Source organism: Ziziphus jujuba, chromosome 2 (assembly GCF_031755915.1).
Source record: "Ziziphus jujuba cultivar Dongzao chromosome 2, ASM3175591v1".
NCBI classification, from domain to species: domain Eukaryota; kingdom Viridiplantae; phylum Streptophyta; class Magnoliopsida; order Rosales; family Rhamnaceae; genus Ziziphus; species Ziziphus jujuba.
The window spans coordinates 3,688,604-3,703,696 of NC_083380.1; the positions used below are offsets into that span (position 1 = coordinate 3,688,604).

Sequence of the window (15,093 nt, forward strand, 5' to 3'; positions counted from 1 at the left end):
GAATGGATCCCCTTTTTATTCGAGGCAAAACAATTGACACAAAGCTGATAACGGAAAAAATGTGTTAAAAGTAAATGCGTTTGCCGGGAGTCGAACCCGGGTCTATTGCTTGGAAGGCAATTATCCTAACCGTTGGACTACAAACGCCGCTTGTATTAACAGTTTCGTTCACTAGTACTTATTTGAGCTGGTTAATCCGCAATTACAAACCCATACAATCTATAGATATTTTATATTAATTTAACAAGAAAAAGAAATTATTATATTTTCATATTAATATTATAAGAAAACGAAACTATTCATACCCAGTGGAAAAGGATCCTTCATTCCTTATTATATATTGAAAGAGGAAAGTCTTATACATCAATAGATGTATATATATAGATATTACTATAGTAATTATTTTTTTATCTTTTATTTTTTATGAACGTCTTTTACTCAGCCTATAAATTAAGGGGGAAAAAATACACACACAACTGCTAGTCTATTCTGATATATGGAAGTGCTTCATTTAATTTTCCAAAGAAAAACCAGCAAAGGTCTTCTAAGAGCATCTTCTAGCTGGCCCATGTTATGGGCTAGCAGACCCTTATTAATCAAGCATTCACTATTTTTTTAACTTATTTATTTATTTTTCAAGGATATGAAATTGAGTGCATATAATATTCCTAAAACCATATAATTCTTACCATCCGTCCTATATTTCCTACTTTTAGTTATAGGGAGCCTTATTCAACACAACCTTTTTTCCTTTTTCTCTTTGGCATATATAGCCTTGTTGGAAAACTTGAAGTAGAATAACAATTTGTTTCTGGGTTTGCAATTTATTTTTATTTTCCTTCCTTTTGTTCATCCATCAAGAATATACATCTATAATATATACAAATACAATCTTAAATTGTCAACAATACTTGTATGCCGCAATTTTGATAATGCAATTCCATTTATCTGCCTAACTCTTTCCCTTGAAAGTTTCAAAACTCTTCCTATTTCCTCAAAGGTCTGAGGGCTCTTTCCATTAAGCCCGAAGTGTAATCTCAATACATGAGCCTCTCTATCACTCAGTGACTTCAGAAGTTTCTTCACCTCTTGTTTCATTAGCCGTTTCATAACCATCTTCTCTGGCATTGTTTCATCTGGTCCTGCTATAATCTCCTGCAACAGATTTGAATTAAGGTTGGAGATGGAGAATGCTGTTGAAATTTTAAGGAGCTTTTGAAAAAACTTAAGCATTTGTGAATCATGAACCTGCAGTCTCATGCAACCTTGATCAGTTACTGTTCGATCCAATGAAATTGGAGTTCTGCTTTTCTCGGAAACAAGCTTTATGATTGAAACATGCATGTCTACTGCTTCAGCGATTTCTTCACAGGTAGGTGCCCGCCGTAATCTTCTGCTTAAGTCATTTTTAGCTTCTGCTATTTTTGCCACCATCATACACATGTTTCCCTGAACAAGACAAGCTAACCATGCATTCACTAATTACCAGATCACCTCACAAAACTCAAAAAGAAGAGCGAAGTTCGATGCTTTAGTACTTATAAACACACAACAACAAGTGTTAATAGGAATGGATACTGGAATTTATGTGAACCCTTGAACCTAATTTATACTGATAATAAAACCTGGTTTAATATCCGATCCATCCTCAAAACTTAGCATTGAAACTCTATCCAGTCTTTGAAGCAATTTATGCTACTTTTAGATGCCAATATTGTGTCCTGTATTAGAAAGCTAAGGTCACCAAACCAAACTCCATCTGCACAGTGGATATGAAAAGAAATAATGCACACTCCCCCTCCTTCCCTCAGCCATATAAGATTGAAATATACACTAACATGATGCAGCCATTCCATATCCAAGCACTTGCTAAAGCTAACCGTGAATTGATCTGGTAGCTCAATTAAAACCGTTGTTAAATAAGCCAAAATTATTCGACAAGTAAATATTAAAGTCCTGCTCAAGAAAATTGGTTAAATGCTGCGGTGTCTCACCGGTAATCTGACCAGTCTAGACTTTTTTTCTATGGCTCTAATGATAGCTTGTCTAATCCACCAGTAAACATAAGTTGATAACTTATGCCCTCTATCTGGATCAAATTTATGCGCCCCACGAAGAAGCCCAATGCTACCTTCCTGCTAAAACAAAAACAATTGTTCATTAGCACATTATAAGAAGCATTTTTTCAGGACTAAAATCAGTACGAACCTGAATGAGGTCTTGAAGGCTTAATCCTCTGCCTTGATAACCAACAGCAATAGAGACAACCAATCTTCTGTAGCTCCGATAGATCCTTTCTTGTGAATCTCTTCGATCGCACAACATCTTATCTACACTCCTCATTTCCATCCCTATGGCCTTGGCCAACTGCTTTGAAGTTGGTTCATGTTCTTGAGCATCTGTAATTCTTATCCTTGTTGCTTCTAGTTCTGCTCCTTCCTGTTGTAGAGCAAAACTTAAGGTACCAATGATAAATGTTCATCTTAAATTGCAGTAATACAAATCACTCAATGAAGGCATGGCTGTTATTTCTTTATCTATGTCTAAGAATTTAGGATAAAACCCACTTTTTTAACATCTTGATTTGATCATTAAAGAACAGAGAATTTGAAAAAGAACAACATTGAGAAACTGGTACCTTGAGGCTTAGACAGCAATCCACCTCTTCTCTTCTGCTCAAATACCCAGATTTGACAGACCCAGATGAGAAACTCTTATTCTCAAAATACCCTTTCTCTTCCAGATCCAACAGCTCCAAGTTTTTCCTTCTTTTCCTCCTCCTGGTCCTCCTCATAACCAACCCATTAGCCTCACTCCCATCCCTATAAATCCAAACCTCACCGCCAACCCCAGCAGCTGACTCCTCCACGGCCTCTCTTGCGGCGTTCACTGCTGCACGAGCCAGAGTAACAGCCTCAGCCGCAGCTGCAAGAATTAAAGCATCATTGGATACTAAATTCACACCAAATTTGGAAGAAGAAGAAGAAGAAGAAGACTGGGGTTGGAAAGATGGAAGGTTGGAGATTGAGAATGTGGGGAGGGTTGGAGAGTGGTTTGGTGGGGAACATAGGCTGGTGGTGATAGCCATATAGAGTTTAGTTGGAGAATAAGGGAGTGAAGTTTTGAAGTTTTGAAGCTCTTTGTTTTAGCTTTTGTTAGCCATTGAAAAATTTGAAGTTTTGGGATACTTTTTGGGGATATTTTTATCTCGGAATGTGGGGGCAAGAGAGTGTGAAAAAACCATGGAAGGAAGGAGAGGATAAAAGAAAGTTGTGGCTTTTCTTCTAAGTTTTTGTGGATGTCATTTGTGAACCTTTTGACAAGCATCTTCAATCTTTGTCTCTCACCACAAAGTAGTTAAAACAATTTCATAGTAAATATATCTCTTTTCCTCTTTTGGCTAAACGTTTTCTCTTTATTTTATTTATTTATTTTTTTTTTTTTGGGGCCTAAGTGATACATAGTAACATATGTTATTTGTGGTTGGATTCATATTCATTTAACCAACCTATTATATTCCATTTGGGCGAATGCACATGTTATTATTCCATTAAATAATTTGAGTATATGATCAAATCATATTAAATTATGCTAACAGCATCTCAAACAAATTTTAACGTAAATATTAAAATATGTTCATTTTTAAAAAATAAAAAAGTAACACACCATATTTATAAGTTTTTATCTTCTCTTTTTATTTTTTTGGTACTAAATGTTACAAAACTACAAGATTTTAAACTTCAATTGACCGGATAGGTTATACCATGAAGAAAAAAATTAAACTAACCTCTTGAATTTCTAACACATAAACTCGTTGACCCAAAAGAAAAAGAAAAGAAAAATATAATGAAAACCCACGCGCCCAAGAAGTCAACTGCCCCGAATAACCTTATTACTGTAATTCTTTCCTTTTGGTTTGGCGCCAATTCTCCCTCAGTCTCTCTCTCTCTAAACCCTAGTCTCACTCCCATGCTCTAATCAATCACCACCTAGGGTTTCATAATCGGCTTCAAACAACGTTGTTTAGTGAATCTTCGTCGAAAGCAATACAAGGCAATCCTCTACAATGTCGGAGCGTCGAGCTAAGCGGCCCAAGATCACCAGGTCCGCACGGCTTCCTATCCAGCTCTACGTATATATATATATCCTAGTGTTATTTTCTTCACCCGTTCACGTCTTGACAATATTTGCTTCTTCAGAAACAAAATTTCCCTTTTTAGGGTTGCAATTTTCGTTTTTAATGGTGTTTTAGGTTTTGGGTAATGATCGATTTTTGAAAACGATCGGGAAAAAAAAATGAAAATTTAGAGAAACTGAGAATGTAGATTATCGGGGAGATTTCAAAATTTTAGCTTTCATAAAATTGGTATATTTCCTGTTGCTACTATTTTTGTTCTTTTCTTGAAGAGTTATAAAATGGAAAATTTATGTTTTTAGACAATTTTTCAATTTGTTTATTTTCAGGGGTGAAGATGATTATATGCCCGGAAACATAACTGAGATTGAGCTTCATAACTTCATGACTTTTAATCACTTGAAATGCAAACCTGGGTCCAGACTAAATCTCGTAATTGGACCAAATGGATCTGGTAAGAGCTCTCTTGTCTGTGCGATAGCGCTTGGTCTTGGTGGTGAGCCTCAGGTTAGTCATATTTTGTTAACTTGATCGCATTAAGATTTCTGGTCATAGTATATAAAGATGGGGAATTTTGACCCCTCCAGCTGCTTGGGAGAGCAACAAGTATTGGTGCATTTGTGAAGCGTGGAGAGGAGTCTGGCTATACTAAGATTACATTGAGAGGGGAGACTGAAGAACAGCAGATTAGCATTATGCGTAAAATTGACACGCGTAACAAGTCTGAGTGGTTGTTCAATGGTAACACTTTATTTATTAGCATAACCTCATGATTGAATTTGTTTTCTTAAATCTTCAAACCATAAATTTGACTGCAGAGACTGAAAAAGACAGTTGTAACATCTTTGACATTTTCTAGCTTCAATGTGAAGACCCATCTCAATTTGCATGTTCCGGGCACCATATTGTATCTAGAACAAAATTTAAGCTTTTGTAGAAATGATGATCTTCTGTTTCAAAGAATTTGTGATCCGTTTGCATTGGATACTATTATATTGTGTCTTAATAAATTAATTTTGTGCATGTCATGGTTCTCGAATCTCTGTTTCTTCAAGCTTTATTCAGGAAAGAATCTATTTAGTCAAACTAACCATTCTATTTATAAAATGCAAAACTTTTGGTTTCAGGAAAAGCAGTACCCAAAAAAGAAGTAGTAGAAGTCATTCAACGGTTCAACATCCAAGTAAACAATTTGACTCAAGTGAGTATGTCTGTCGACCTAAAACCAGGATGTTAGGCTTTTAATTGGATTAAGCATCTTGGCATTATGTGATGGTTGCGTTATTATATTTTTTTTTCCTTCCTTTTCTTTTGGTGTGAATGTAGTTTCTACCACAAGACAGGGTTTGTGAATTTGCCAAATTGACTCCGGTGCAACTTCTAGAAGAGACTGAAAAGGCTGTTGGTGACCCTCAACTTCCTATCCACCACCGTGCACTTATTGAAAAAAGCAAGGAGTTGAAGAATATAGAGCGAGTAAGTTTCAATGCTTATTTTAGGTGTAGGGTTAATCAGTTCATTTGCATTGAACAATATTGTTAGTGAGGAGAAACAAACTGTCTGTCCTGTTTTAGGCGGTTGAGAAAAATGGAGAAACTTTGAATCAGCTGAAGGCACTTATTGCTGAACAAGAGAAAGATGTTGCAAGAGTCCGTCAAAGAGAAGAACTTCTTGCAAAGGTTTGCTTGTGGGCTTTGTTGATCATTAGTTCTTCCTTGATGAAAAATGATGCCCTTATGCTGTTATTAACAGGCTGCTTCCATGAAAAAGAAACTACCATGGCTAAAGTATGACATGAAGAAGGCTGAATATATGGAGGCTAAGGCACAGGAGAATGACGCGAAAAAGAAATTAGATGAAGCTGCTAAAATTTTAAATGATCTGAAAGAACCAGTGGAGTATGTCTTGATTAAACTTTATAATTAATTTTGTGTATGCTATATTGACATTATCTCTACTGGTCAAATTATGTTTCAATTCATTTGTTTTTATAACTTATGCCATCTTTGGGTCATGATGGTCTTGGCTATTTCTATGTTATATAGGGTTGTGATAATTGATAGGCCATAGATGGGCATGCAATTTATTGGTTGTATCTAAAGGAGTCAGATGACTGTTCATTCTATGGTTCTTCATTGGTCGCGCACACACACATGCAAACTACAAATGTATTTGTTAATATTTGAGCTTATGTTATTGCTTTTTCGAGAACTGTGTGCTCAGAGATACAAAGCTAGGCTAACTTGGAAATTAGTCAATATCGTGGATATTTCTTGTGTGCTTTGCTAAGTGAGAAAAAGATAGGCTCTCTGTATGTCTTTTGGGCAACTCAAGTGTAATCTTCCAGATTGTGGCCGGTTTATTTATGTTAGAGACCACCAAAGATGGGTTCTGATTCTTCTTTTTCTTATAGAAAGGTTAAGAGATGTGAAAGTTTGGACAAAGAGAAGAATAGTTGTTGATTTATGAGCATAAAGAGCATTGGTCATTGTTGATTTGACCAAGGCAGTTTAGGAAGGTGCCATTTTTAATACCTCTAAACGTGTGTTGTAATTTGCTTTTAAAGTTTGTGATGATTGGCAAAAGAACTCAGGTGGTTATGTGTTCCAAAATGCGCATAGTGTGGCTTTGTCTAATCGCTAATGGCTGCAGGATACAAAAGCAAGAGAAGGCTAGGTTGGAAAGTAAAAGCAAAAAGATAGGCATTCTCATCAATGAAAATGCAAAGATGCGTTCTGAACTTTTGGAAATGGAAAACGGCTTGGTATGTCTAAAGTCCTTTTTATTTTTTGTTTCGTTGTACTTCTTGGATTTTCCATACCTTTCAATATTTCATAGGGAGTGCGTGTACGAGGAAACTACCAAGAAATTGAAGACTTGAAAAAGCAAGAAGAATCTCGTCAACAAAGAATCTTAAAAGCCAAAGAGGATCTCCATGCTGCAATATCGGAACTCAAAAACATGCCTGTGTATAAACCTCCTACCGAAGAAATTGTATGTCGCGGTTTGTTTATCATTATCTTCAGCCAGTTCTTAGATACCATGGACCAAGTTTAAAAACTTGAACATTTTAATGAATTTTCCTATTAGGAAAGATTGCGCTCTCAAATTCTAGAGCTTGAAGTTTCTCTAAAAGAAAAGAGGCCTCAAAAATTAGAGATGGAAAACCAAATAAAACAGAAGAGGGTATCCCTTAGACAATGCACGGACAGGTTGAAAGATATGGAGAATACAAGCACTAAGCTTCTTCATGCATTGCGGAACCAAGGAGCTGAGAGGATATTTGATGCTTATAATTGGGTTCAAGAACATCGCCATGAATTCAATAAGGAGGTTTATGGCCCTGTACTGCTTGAGGTACATTAAAAATTTGCTGAAAATCAGATTATTATTTTTTTCATGGGTTAACAGTTAATCTTGTTAGTTTTGTTTAACGACAATCTAAACTCTCTTTAGGTTAATGTTGATGATCGGGTTCATGCTGATTACTTAGAAGGTCATGTTGCTAACTATATTTGGAAGGTAAATTAATTTCTTCTGATTTGGACATATAGATATATATATATATATATATAAATAAAAATAAAATAAAAAGAAGAAGATTTTGCGCCTTGAGGCAGTTGAGGTGTAGGCCTCCAAATCTGCTAGTCATTTTAAGTATTTTTTCTGCATCTGGGTCTTTGGGTTTAACCTTTGCTGAAGAAGAAGAATTGGTTGCCACTGAGATGGTGCGTGAGAAATAAAGAAGAGAAAGGCCAGCTTGGCTGCAGAAAATAGGTTGGTTAGTATGCCACGTGCTTTTCTCCTTCTTACCTTTCCTTTCTTTCCCCTTTTTTTTTTTTTTTTTTTTTGGTTTTCTATTTCCACATGTCACTTTCTGCTCTACCAGATTTATTTATTCTTTGGGTTTTATTAAAAAAAAATTATTTTATTTTCATATTTAATTTTTTATATATAAATTTGATTCTTGTGTATTCGCACGGATTATTTTGTACTAGAAAAATGGTTTATTTATTTTTTAAATTTATGTATATGTTTTTTGGTTTCTCATACATAGATGCTATAGGTTGTTTCCTTTTTTCTTATTGTATATAATTAAACTCTATAACTTCTGTGCTTATTAATTTCAACCTTTTATTTATTTATTACTTCCTCTCTTGTTTCTCTCTTTTAGCTTTTGTTCTATTCTCTTTAATTTAATTTATCAATTTTTTTTAACTATTTTTTTTTTTTTTTTTTGGGGCAATTGTGCAGTGATGATGGTGTTGAAGGCTATTTGATACAACAAGAAGAATAAGTAGAGAAGAAAACTAAATAAAAAGGGATTATGGAATTAATAAGGACAACTTATTACTTTGAATATATGATTTTTCTAGTCCTTGTGCATCTTAAGCTAGCTTGAATCTGGGTTTGCCAATGGTTTTTCTTTCTGTTCTATTTTGGTGCTACTTTAGCATGTTAATTTAAACAAGATATGTCATGACTGGCGTGGAAGCTTCGTTTTGACAGTGATGGAATAACCCCTTAATGATTTTTTATTTATTTATTTATTTATTTCTTTGGCTTGTTTTGTAGTCTTTCATAACTCAAGATTCTGGTGATCGGGACCATCTGGTCAAAAACCTCAGGTCATTTGATGTTCCAGTTTTAAATTATGTGGACAAAGAAAGTTCACGGAAAAAGCCCTTTGAAATTTCTGAGGAGGTATGTCACGTAGGGACCTGTTTTAATTGTCACACTCGAACCGGGGCTGAGACTTTCATTCCGTTCTATTGTTTTTGCAGATGCATGCGCTTGGCATCTATTCCCGACTTGACCAAGTTTTTAATGCTCCATTAGCTGTGAGGGAGGTCTTGATAAGCCAATCTGGTTTGGATAGATCAGTATGAATCCTAAGCTTCCTTTGTCCTTCGAGTTTCATGTAAATAAATATTTCTATATACACATATATATACATATATATATATATATATCAAAGGATGCTGAAAATAAAAACAAGTGTCAAGATATGGTTTGGTAGAATATGTTAAAATTTAGTGTGGCAATCATAATGAAGTTGAAATGTGAAAATGGTGTGGTTTGGTTTAAGATAATCAAGCCTATTTTACAACTGACATGTTTCTATCATTTGAATAAACTTTTCTCAGTATATTGGATCCAAGGAAACTGATCAGAGGGCTGACGAGGTCTCAAACTTGGGAATTTCTGATTTTTGGACACCGGAAAATCACTACAGGTGGTCTACCTCTAGATATGGTGGTCATTCCTCAGCAATTGTAGAATCAGTCGACCGTTCAAAACTTTTCTTGTGTAGTATGTTTCTGCAAGACCTTTAATGAACTGTATGAACTGTTTTTTTTTTTTTTTTTTTTTTTTTTTTTTTTTTTTTTAAATTTTATTTATTTGCTCTTCAGGTTTGGATGGTGGAGAAGTAGAAAAATTGAAGACCCGGAAAATAGAGCTAGAAGAATCTATTAATGATTTAGAGGAAAGTGTTGGATCACTTAAGACTGAGCAAAGACATTTAGAAGATGAAGCAGCTAAACTACAAAAAGAAAGGGTATGACGATAGAGAAAAAAAAACTTGAGAGATAAATTTAATGCCACATGCTAGTACTTATTTGACCTAGTACCCATTTGATGGCACTTGCTAATCTTTTTGTACCTATACATTAAATTGGGATTACTTAACACATACAATTTCACCACTTGTCAAGAGTAACCTATCGAACAAAAAAAAAAAAATGTAGGAGGAGATAATAAGCATTGCACAACATGAGAAGAAGAAGCGGCGTGAAATGGAAAACCGTATTAGTAAGTAGAAAGTATTTAATGCTTTGCTGTTTTGAAAGCATTATGCTTTAATTCACTTCTTTTTTTAGGAAATTAAATGTGTTGTAATAATCTCAGATCAAAAGAAGAAGAAATTAGAATCTATGGAAAAGGAGGATGACCTGGATACTGCTATAGCAAAGCTAATTGACGAAGCTGCAAAATGTAATAATGAGCGGTTTCATTGCGCAATGAAATTTAAGGTGAACTTGCCTTCAGGATCAGGTTTTGATCTTAATTTTACTTTTAAAAAAATTTAGTGGAAACTTTGTCCAACTTTTGTTTGAATTGTCTAGTAAACTTGTGTCTTGAATAGAATGTCTCTTGTAATTTAGTTGCTTTGTTTTCTCTAATTTTATTACTCTTTTTGACAGAATCTACTTGTTGAGGCTGTTTCTCATAAACAGAATTTTGCTGAAAAACATTTGGCCTCCATTGAACTTGATGCCAAGGTACTTCATCTGATTAAGTTTTATTAAATTGTCTATAACAACTAAGATTCCTGCACCCTGAGTTTTCAATTTTGTAGATAATGCTCTTTCTAAAAATGATTTTATGGTTAAGAAAGTCAAATATTGTTTTCCTATTTCTTTTAATTTCCTATTTTTGCATTTAATGACCCATGCAACTGTTTTCAACTTATGCAGAATGCTTGCTTGTTTTCCTGTCATTTTGGAGAATACTTAATCAGCTCGAATTTTTGTTGTCATATTACTACTAAGATTAACTGTTAAGTTTTAACAGGAATAGCTTTTCTATTGGTTATTTTTTCTCATTCCAAGCGGTTTAACTGGCTTAAACAAAGTTTGAAGTCACTAGTTTATCTATTGAACCAGGCTGCATTTGGCATGTTTACAGTGTCAATTTTATATGTCGATTAAATACTCACTCATCTTGTTGGTATAGTTCATATGATCCGACTGACAATGCATTAGATTCCGATCTTTCTTGCTATTCTTTTAAGAAAGATATGACATAGTTGATCTCTCTTTTTCTAGATATATTTTCAGTTTCTGATTTTTACTGGCTTACAATGTCTTAGATTAGAGAATTGGAGGCCAATATCAAGCAACATGAAAAAGCTGCGCTTCAAGCATCAATGCATCTCGAGGATTGTGAGTAGTTAATTGACTGTAATTTTAGTTTGTTCTTTTGCTATTTCTTTTGTTTTGTGTAAAAAACAAAATGGTTACATAAATTCATTGGCTGACATATGCTGTGTGAACCAATGAGTTCGCATTGACAATTAAAAGCAACTTGTGTTGTTTCTTGTAAGCTCTGTAACTTGTATCTTTGTGATATATTCTTTGCAAGAATCTGTATATGAGTTTCACTTTTTTCACTATTATTACTTGTTAGTAATACATGCATCAAATCTTTATTTTGATATCAATTGCTTTCTCATATTCATACCTTAGTTAAAGGCATTTTCATCTCACTGTCTTCTTGAAAATTTTTAATGATACAGAACCAGGATAGAGATGAGAATCGGATGGTAAAGGGAGAGAATTAGATGAAAGGAGGGTGAAAGTAGACAGTACAGATAGAATTAAACAGAAGTGGAGGGAAATGAGGAAAAAGAGAAAATAAAGAAAACCAAAGAGAGGAAATATCCTTTGGTAAATAATCAATGATCTCTTTGTCCAAAAAAATAATCGCGAATCTCAATCTAGTTTGTGTAGGGTTACAAAGAGCCCTATTTGTAATATATTAAACATTATCCAAATAGGAAACCAAATGGTTAAATAACTTAAATTGGAAATAAGCTCTATAAACCCCTAAATCATTATCTAATAAAAATATAAAGGGATCAGCATTGTTAAATTAAATCATATTCTGCATCAATTAAGCTGTGTGCTCTGAGATACATCTGACTGCTTTCTGTCTTTTCTTCTCCAGCCAAGAAGGTGGTTGAGGATTATCGGCAGCAACTTTCAGCTGCCAAGAGGCATGCAGAATCAATTGCGGCGATCACACCGGAACTTGAGAAAGAATTTCTTGAGGTTTGTTTGTGTTACGGTTTCTTAGTACAGCTTCACTTGAATCATAAACTATTTTTTTCATTGCTTTGTATTTCCTGATGGAGATCTTAGTGATAGCCTACATACTTATTTTAGGTTTATTTTTATTTAGGTTTTTTTGTCTATGATAGTTTTAAAGCTTCTTTGCTTTATTTATCCTGTTAATTTATGAATTTCTTATATTAATTTTCATCCTCAAGTATTCTGAGACTGCCTATGGAAACAGAGTGGAAGACGTTATTCTTATTTTTAAGTGTTTTCATACATTGACATTACAAACTGGGAAAACACTATGTTCACTCTTCTTGTTCCTCTCCCTTCTTTTTGGTGCTCCATCATGCCCTTTTGCATCCTAAGAATACAATAAAGTCTCTTCCCTGTTCTCTTTAGATGCCTACTACAATCGAAGAATTGGAGGCTGCTATTCAAGATAATGTCTCTCAAGCCAATTCTATGCTCTTTTTAAACAACAATATACTGGCAGAATATGAACACCGCAAGCGCCAGGTAATCATCTGCTCTCATTTCTACTTTTTACTGGTCGTTCTTCAACGCTTCATCCATAACCTTGATTGCATAACAGATTGAGGGAATTGAAACAAAATTAGATGCAGACAAAAATGAGTTAACAAGGCATAAAACTGAAGTGGATAACCTGAAGGTAAGGGGAAGTTTAGTCGCTCTCTTAGTTAGTGCTTTGTGAAGTTGCTTGGTGGCATTTATCAATACATTGTTGATGTTTCTTAAGCCTTATGAGAAGAAATTTAATCAACAATTCATTGCGTTATCTCTCTCCACCAGTTTCTCATGCCCTAAATTATAGGTTTCAAGATTTGATTTTCAGTTTAAAATTATGTGCAGCAAAGTTGGCTTCCTACTTTGAGAAACCTTGTTTCTCAAATAAATGAGACTTTCAGCCGTAACTTCCAAGAGATGGCTGTTGCTGGCGAAGTTTCATTAGGTATTTGTTTGAACATTTTTGAACTATATTCCTTTCTGGGGATTATTCTTACATCTCTGTTTGGCTGGATGCTTCTTCTCAGATGAGCACGGTGTGGACTTTGATCAATATGGTATACTTATAAAAGTGAAGTTCAGGTGAATGCAAGTTTTCCTCAGCTTGTTTTATGTTTTGGTCCTCTGGTTCTGGGGAAAAAAATGATTGCAATTTACCATTCGTTTTGTTACTATGAAATTTATTGTTAGTATTTTTGTTGCTTTCTCAGTTGTTTCTATGTCATACTATGTTTTATATGATTGTACATAACTTAAATTTTACTAATTCATCGGGTTTTCTTTTATGACTGACAGACAAGCAGGAGAGCTTCAAGTTCTCAGCGCCCACCATCAATCTGGAGGGGTATTTTTGCTGACTAATTTTTTTTGAGTTAATGATTTCAATTATTCTGGTAGACTTACAGAACATTGGATATCCTTTTTTTAGGAGCGTTCAGTTTCAACTATTCTTTATCTTGTTTCTCTTCAAGACCTTACAAACTGCCCCTTTAGGGTTGTTGATGAGATAAACCAAGGTAAGCATTAGATACCATCCACACATTTTCTTTTTGTTAATTTAAAAATAAATAAATAAAAAAATAAATTGCACAGAAGAAATCATTTGGGCCTGTGATGTTTTCTCAGGAATGGATCCTATAAATGAAAGAAAAATGTTCCAGCAATTAGTAAGGGCTGCAAGCCAGCTAAACACACCTCAGTAAGAACCTATACTTCATATGACTACTATGGTTACACTATCCCTAACAATATCTATTTTCATACTGTTTATATTATAAGCATGAAGGGTAGAGGATTTAAGGTGTCTAGCAGATTTTCATCTTGAATGCAGAATAAGCAAATAATTTGACACAATAATTAACCTTTTTTATGATATAATTTCTTTCTTCTTAAGCACTTACAAGTTAGGCCATTCTCCCTAACGTATGCACGCAAGTTATATTCAGTCTCCTATTGGGGCTGAATCTACCTGAATATGGAGAACACTTGAATTATGTTGCATGGTTGCTTAGGTGAATTACAAGGTTTTCCGATCCAATTTGAATTCAACAGATTCTATAAGATTGTAAGAGAAGTAGAGCTGAAATCACTTAACCCTGTCTATAACTATTGTCATAAAGTTAATGCAGTTGATGGAAGCAAGTCATGCTTCTTATAGTTTTCTGTGAGAGATTTCAAGCTTGACTGAAATTTTGGTTTGTGAATATTACGCAGGTGTTTCCTACTGACTCCAAAGTTGCTACCGGATCTGGAATACAGTGAAGCTTGCAGCATTTTGAATATAGTGAATGGTCCTTGGATTGAGCAGCCCTCTAAAGGTAAAATGTTTCAAAAAGACTAATGCTAGTATTGTTCTTCCATGGATATTGTGCTTATTCAACTATTGGCTGGTTTATTTGTTATTTTCTTTTCGTTAATTCAGTGTGGAGCAGTGGAGATTGCTGGGGAACTGTCACCGGCTTAGTAGAAGAAGGTAGATGCTGAAGAATTTGTACATACACAAAAATGGAGCTCATGCCATGTTGGGAGTAATTCATAACTGAGCCAAACCATTGTCCCAAATTGATATATATATATATATATATATATTTGTTCCGTATAAATTATTACTTTCCATTTGGAATTTTTCCACCTTTGTAAAGCTGAATCATGGCTACGTTTTGACAATTTAATTTACAAGGGAAATTTTGGAAAAGAAAAATGCGAAGGAATCTAGTTTCCATTGTTTGGTTCAAAAAAAAAATATGTAAAGGAGTAAAATGTTACGTACAGTTAATAAACGATATTTACGCATGCTAGAAAACTTATATCCATAGAAAACAATGAATTGTTTTTGTGTTTTCCTTTCCTTAAATGTATTCCAAAATCCAAAACTATATGTTATATTAACTATAACATGGATAATTTAAAAAAAAAAAAAAAGATTATTCAAAGAAGCTGGGTTAACCCATTTCAATTCTTTTTTTTTTTTTTTGTGTGTGTGTGTGTGTGTGTGTGTGTGTGTGTGTGTGTGTAATTTTTTGACTGGTGAACTGGGATTAGTATATCATATAATATAGAACTCAACATGTGCAATGGTAAAAAGTACTA

General features: G+C 34.3%; 2 protein-coding genes and 1 non-coding gene across 5 annotated transcripts; 1 reads left to right on the top strand and 2 right to left on the bottom strand.

The window, feature by feature from the left end:
• Window positions 1-75: 75 nt before the first annotated feature.
• On the bottom strand, window positions 76-147 carry TRNAG-UCC (transfer RNA glycine (anticodon UCC)). The gene has a single exon. It is a non-coding gene; the product is annotated as a tRNA-Gly (tRNA).
• A 646-nt stretch (window positions 148-793) lies between these two features.
• Window positions 794-3,309, bottom strand: LOC107417714 (RNA polymerase sigma factor sigD, chloroplastic). Of its 2 annotated transcripts, none has more exons than XM_025073745.3 (5): window positions 2,639-3,309; window positions 2,209-2,439; window positions 1,995-2,138; window positions 1,249-1,449; window positions 794-1,155 (listed from the first exon to the last, which is right to left on the bottom strand). In XM_025073745.3, the coding sequence occupies exons 1-5, from the start codon at window positions 3,086-3,088 to the stop codon at window positions 871-873; spliced, it is 1,311 nt and encodes a 436-aa protein (XP_024929513.3). In that variant the 5' UTR covers window positions 3,089-3,309; the 3' UTR covers window positions 794-870. The 2 variants fall into 2 exon arrangements, with proteins under 2 accessions (XP_024929513.3, XP_060669990.1); XM_060814007.1 differs by having other exon boundaries at window positions 1,995-2,135; window positions 2,639-3,307.
• Window positions 3,310-3,859: 550 nt separating this feature from the next.
• On the top strand, window positions 3,860-14,637 carry LOC107417717 (structural maintenance of chromosomes protein 5). 2 transcript variants are annotated; one of them, XM_060814271.1, is made up of 29 exons: window positions 3,860-4,104; window positions 4,465-4,642; window positions 4,723-4,876; window positions 5,263-5,336; window positions 5,462-5,611; window positions 5,710-5,814; window positions 5,888-6,033; window positions 6,788-6,899; window positions 6,974-7,129; window positions 7,226-7,492; window positions 7,592-7,657; window positions 8,711-8,839; window positions 8,920-9,018; window positions 9,283-9,448; window positions 9,550-9,695; window positions 9,886-9,949; window positions 10,046-10,170; window positions 10,342-10,419; window positions 11,010-11,082; window positions 11,867-11,970; window positions 12,379-12,495; window positions 12,572-12,649; window positions 12,850-12,949; window positions 13,032-13,086; window positions 13,300-13,348; window positions 13,433-13,520; window positions 13,630-13,702; window positions 14,218-14,321; window positions 14,426-14,637. In XM_060814271.1, the coding sequence occupies exons 1-29, from the start codon at window positions 4,067-4,069 to the stop codon at window positions 14,485-14,487; spliced, it is 3,156 nt and encodes a 1,051-aa protein (XP_060670254.1). In that variant the 5' UTR covers window positions 3,860-4,066; the 3' UTR covers window positions 14,488-14,637. The 2 variants fall into 2 exon arrangements, with proteins under 2 accessions (XP_060670254.1, XP_060670255.1); XM_060814272.1 differs by lacking the exon at window positions 3,860-4,104 and adding an exon at window positions 4,230-4,366.
• The last annotated feature ends 456 nt before the right edge of the window (window positions 14,638-15,093 follow it).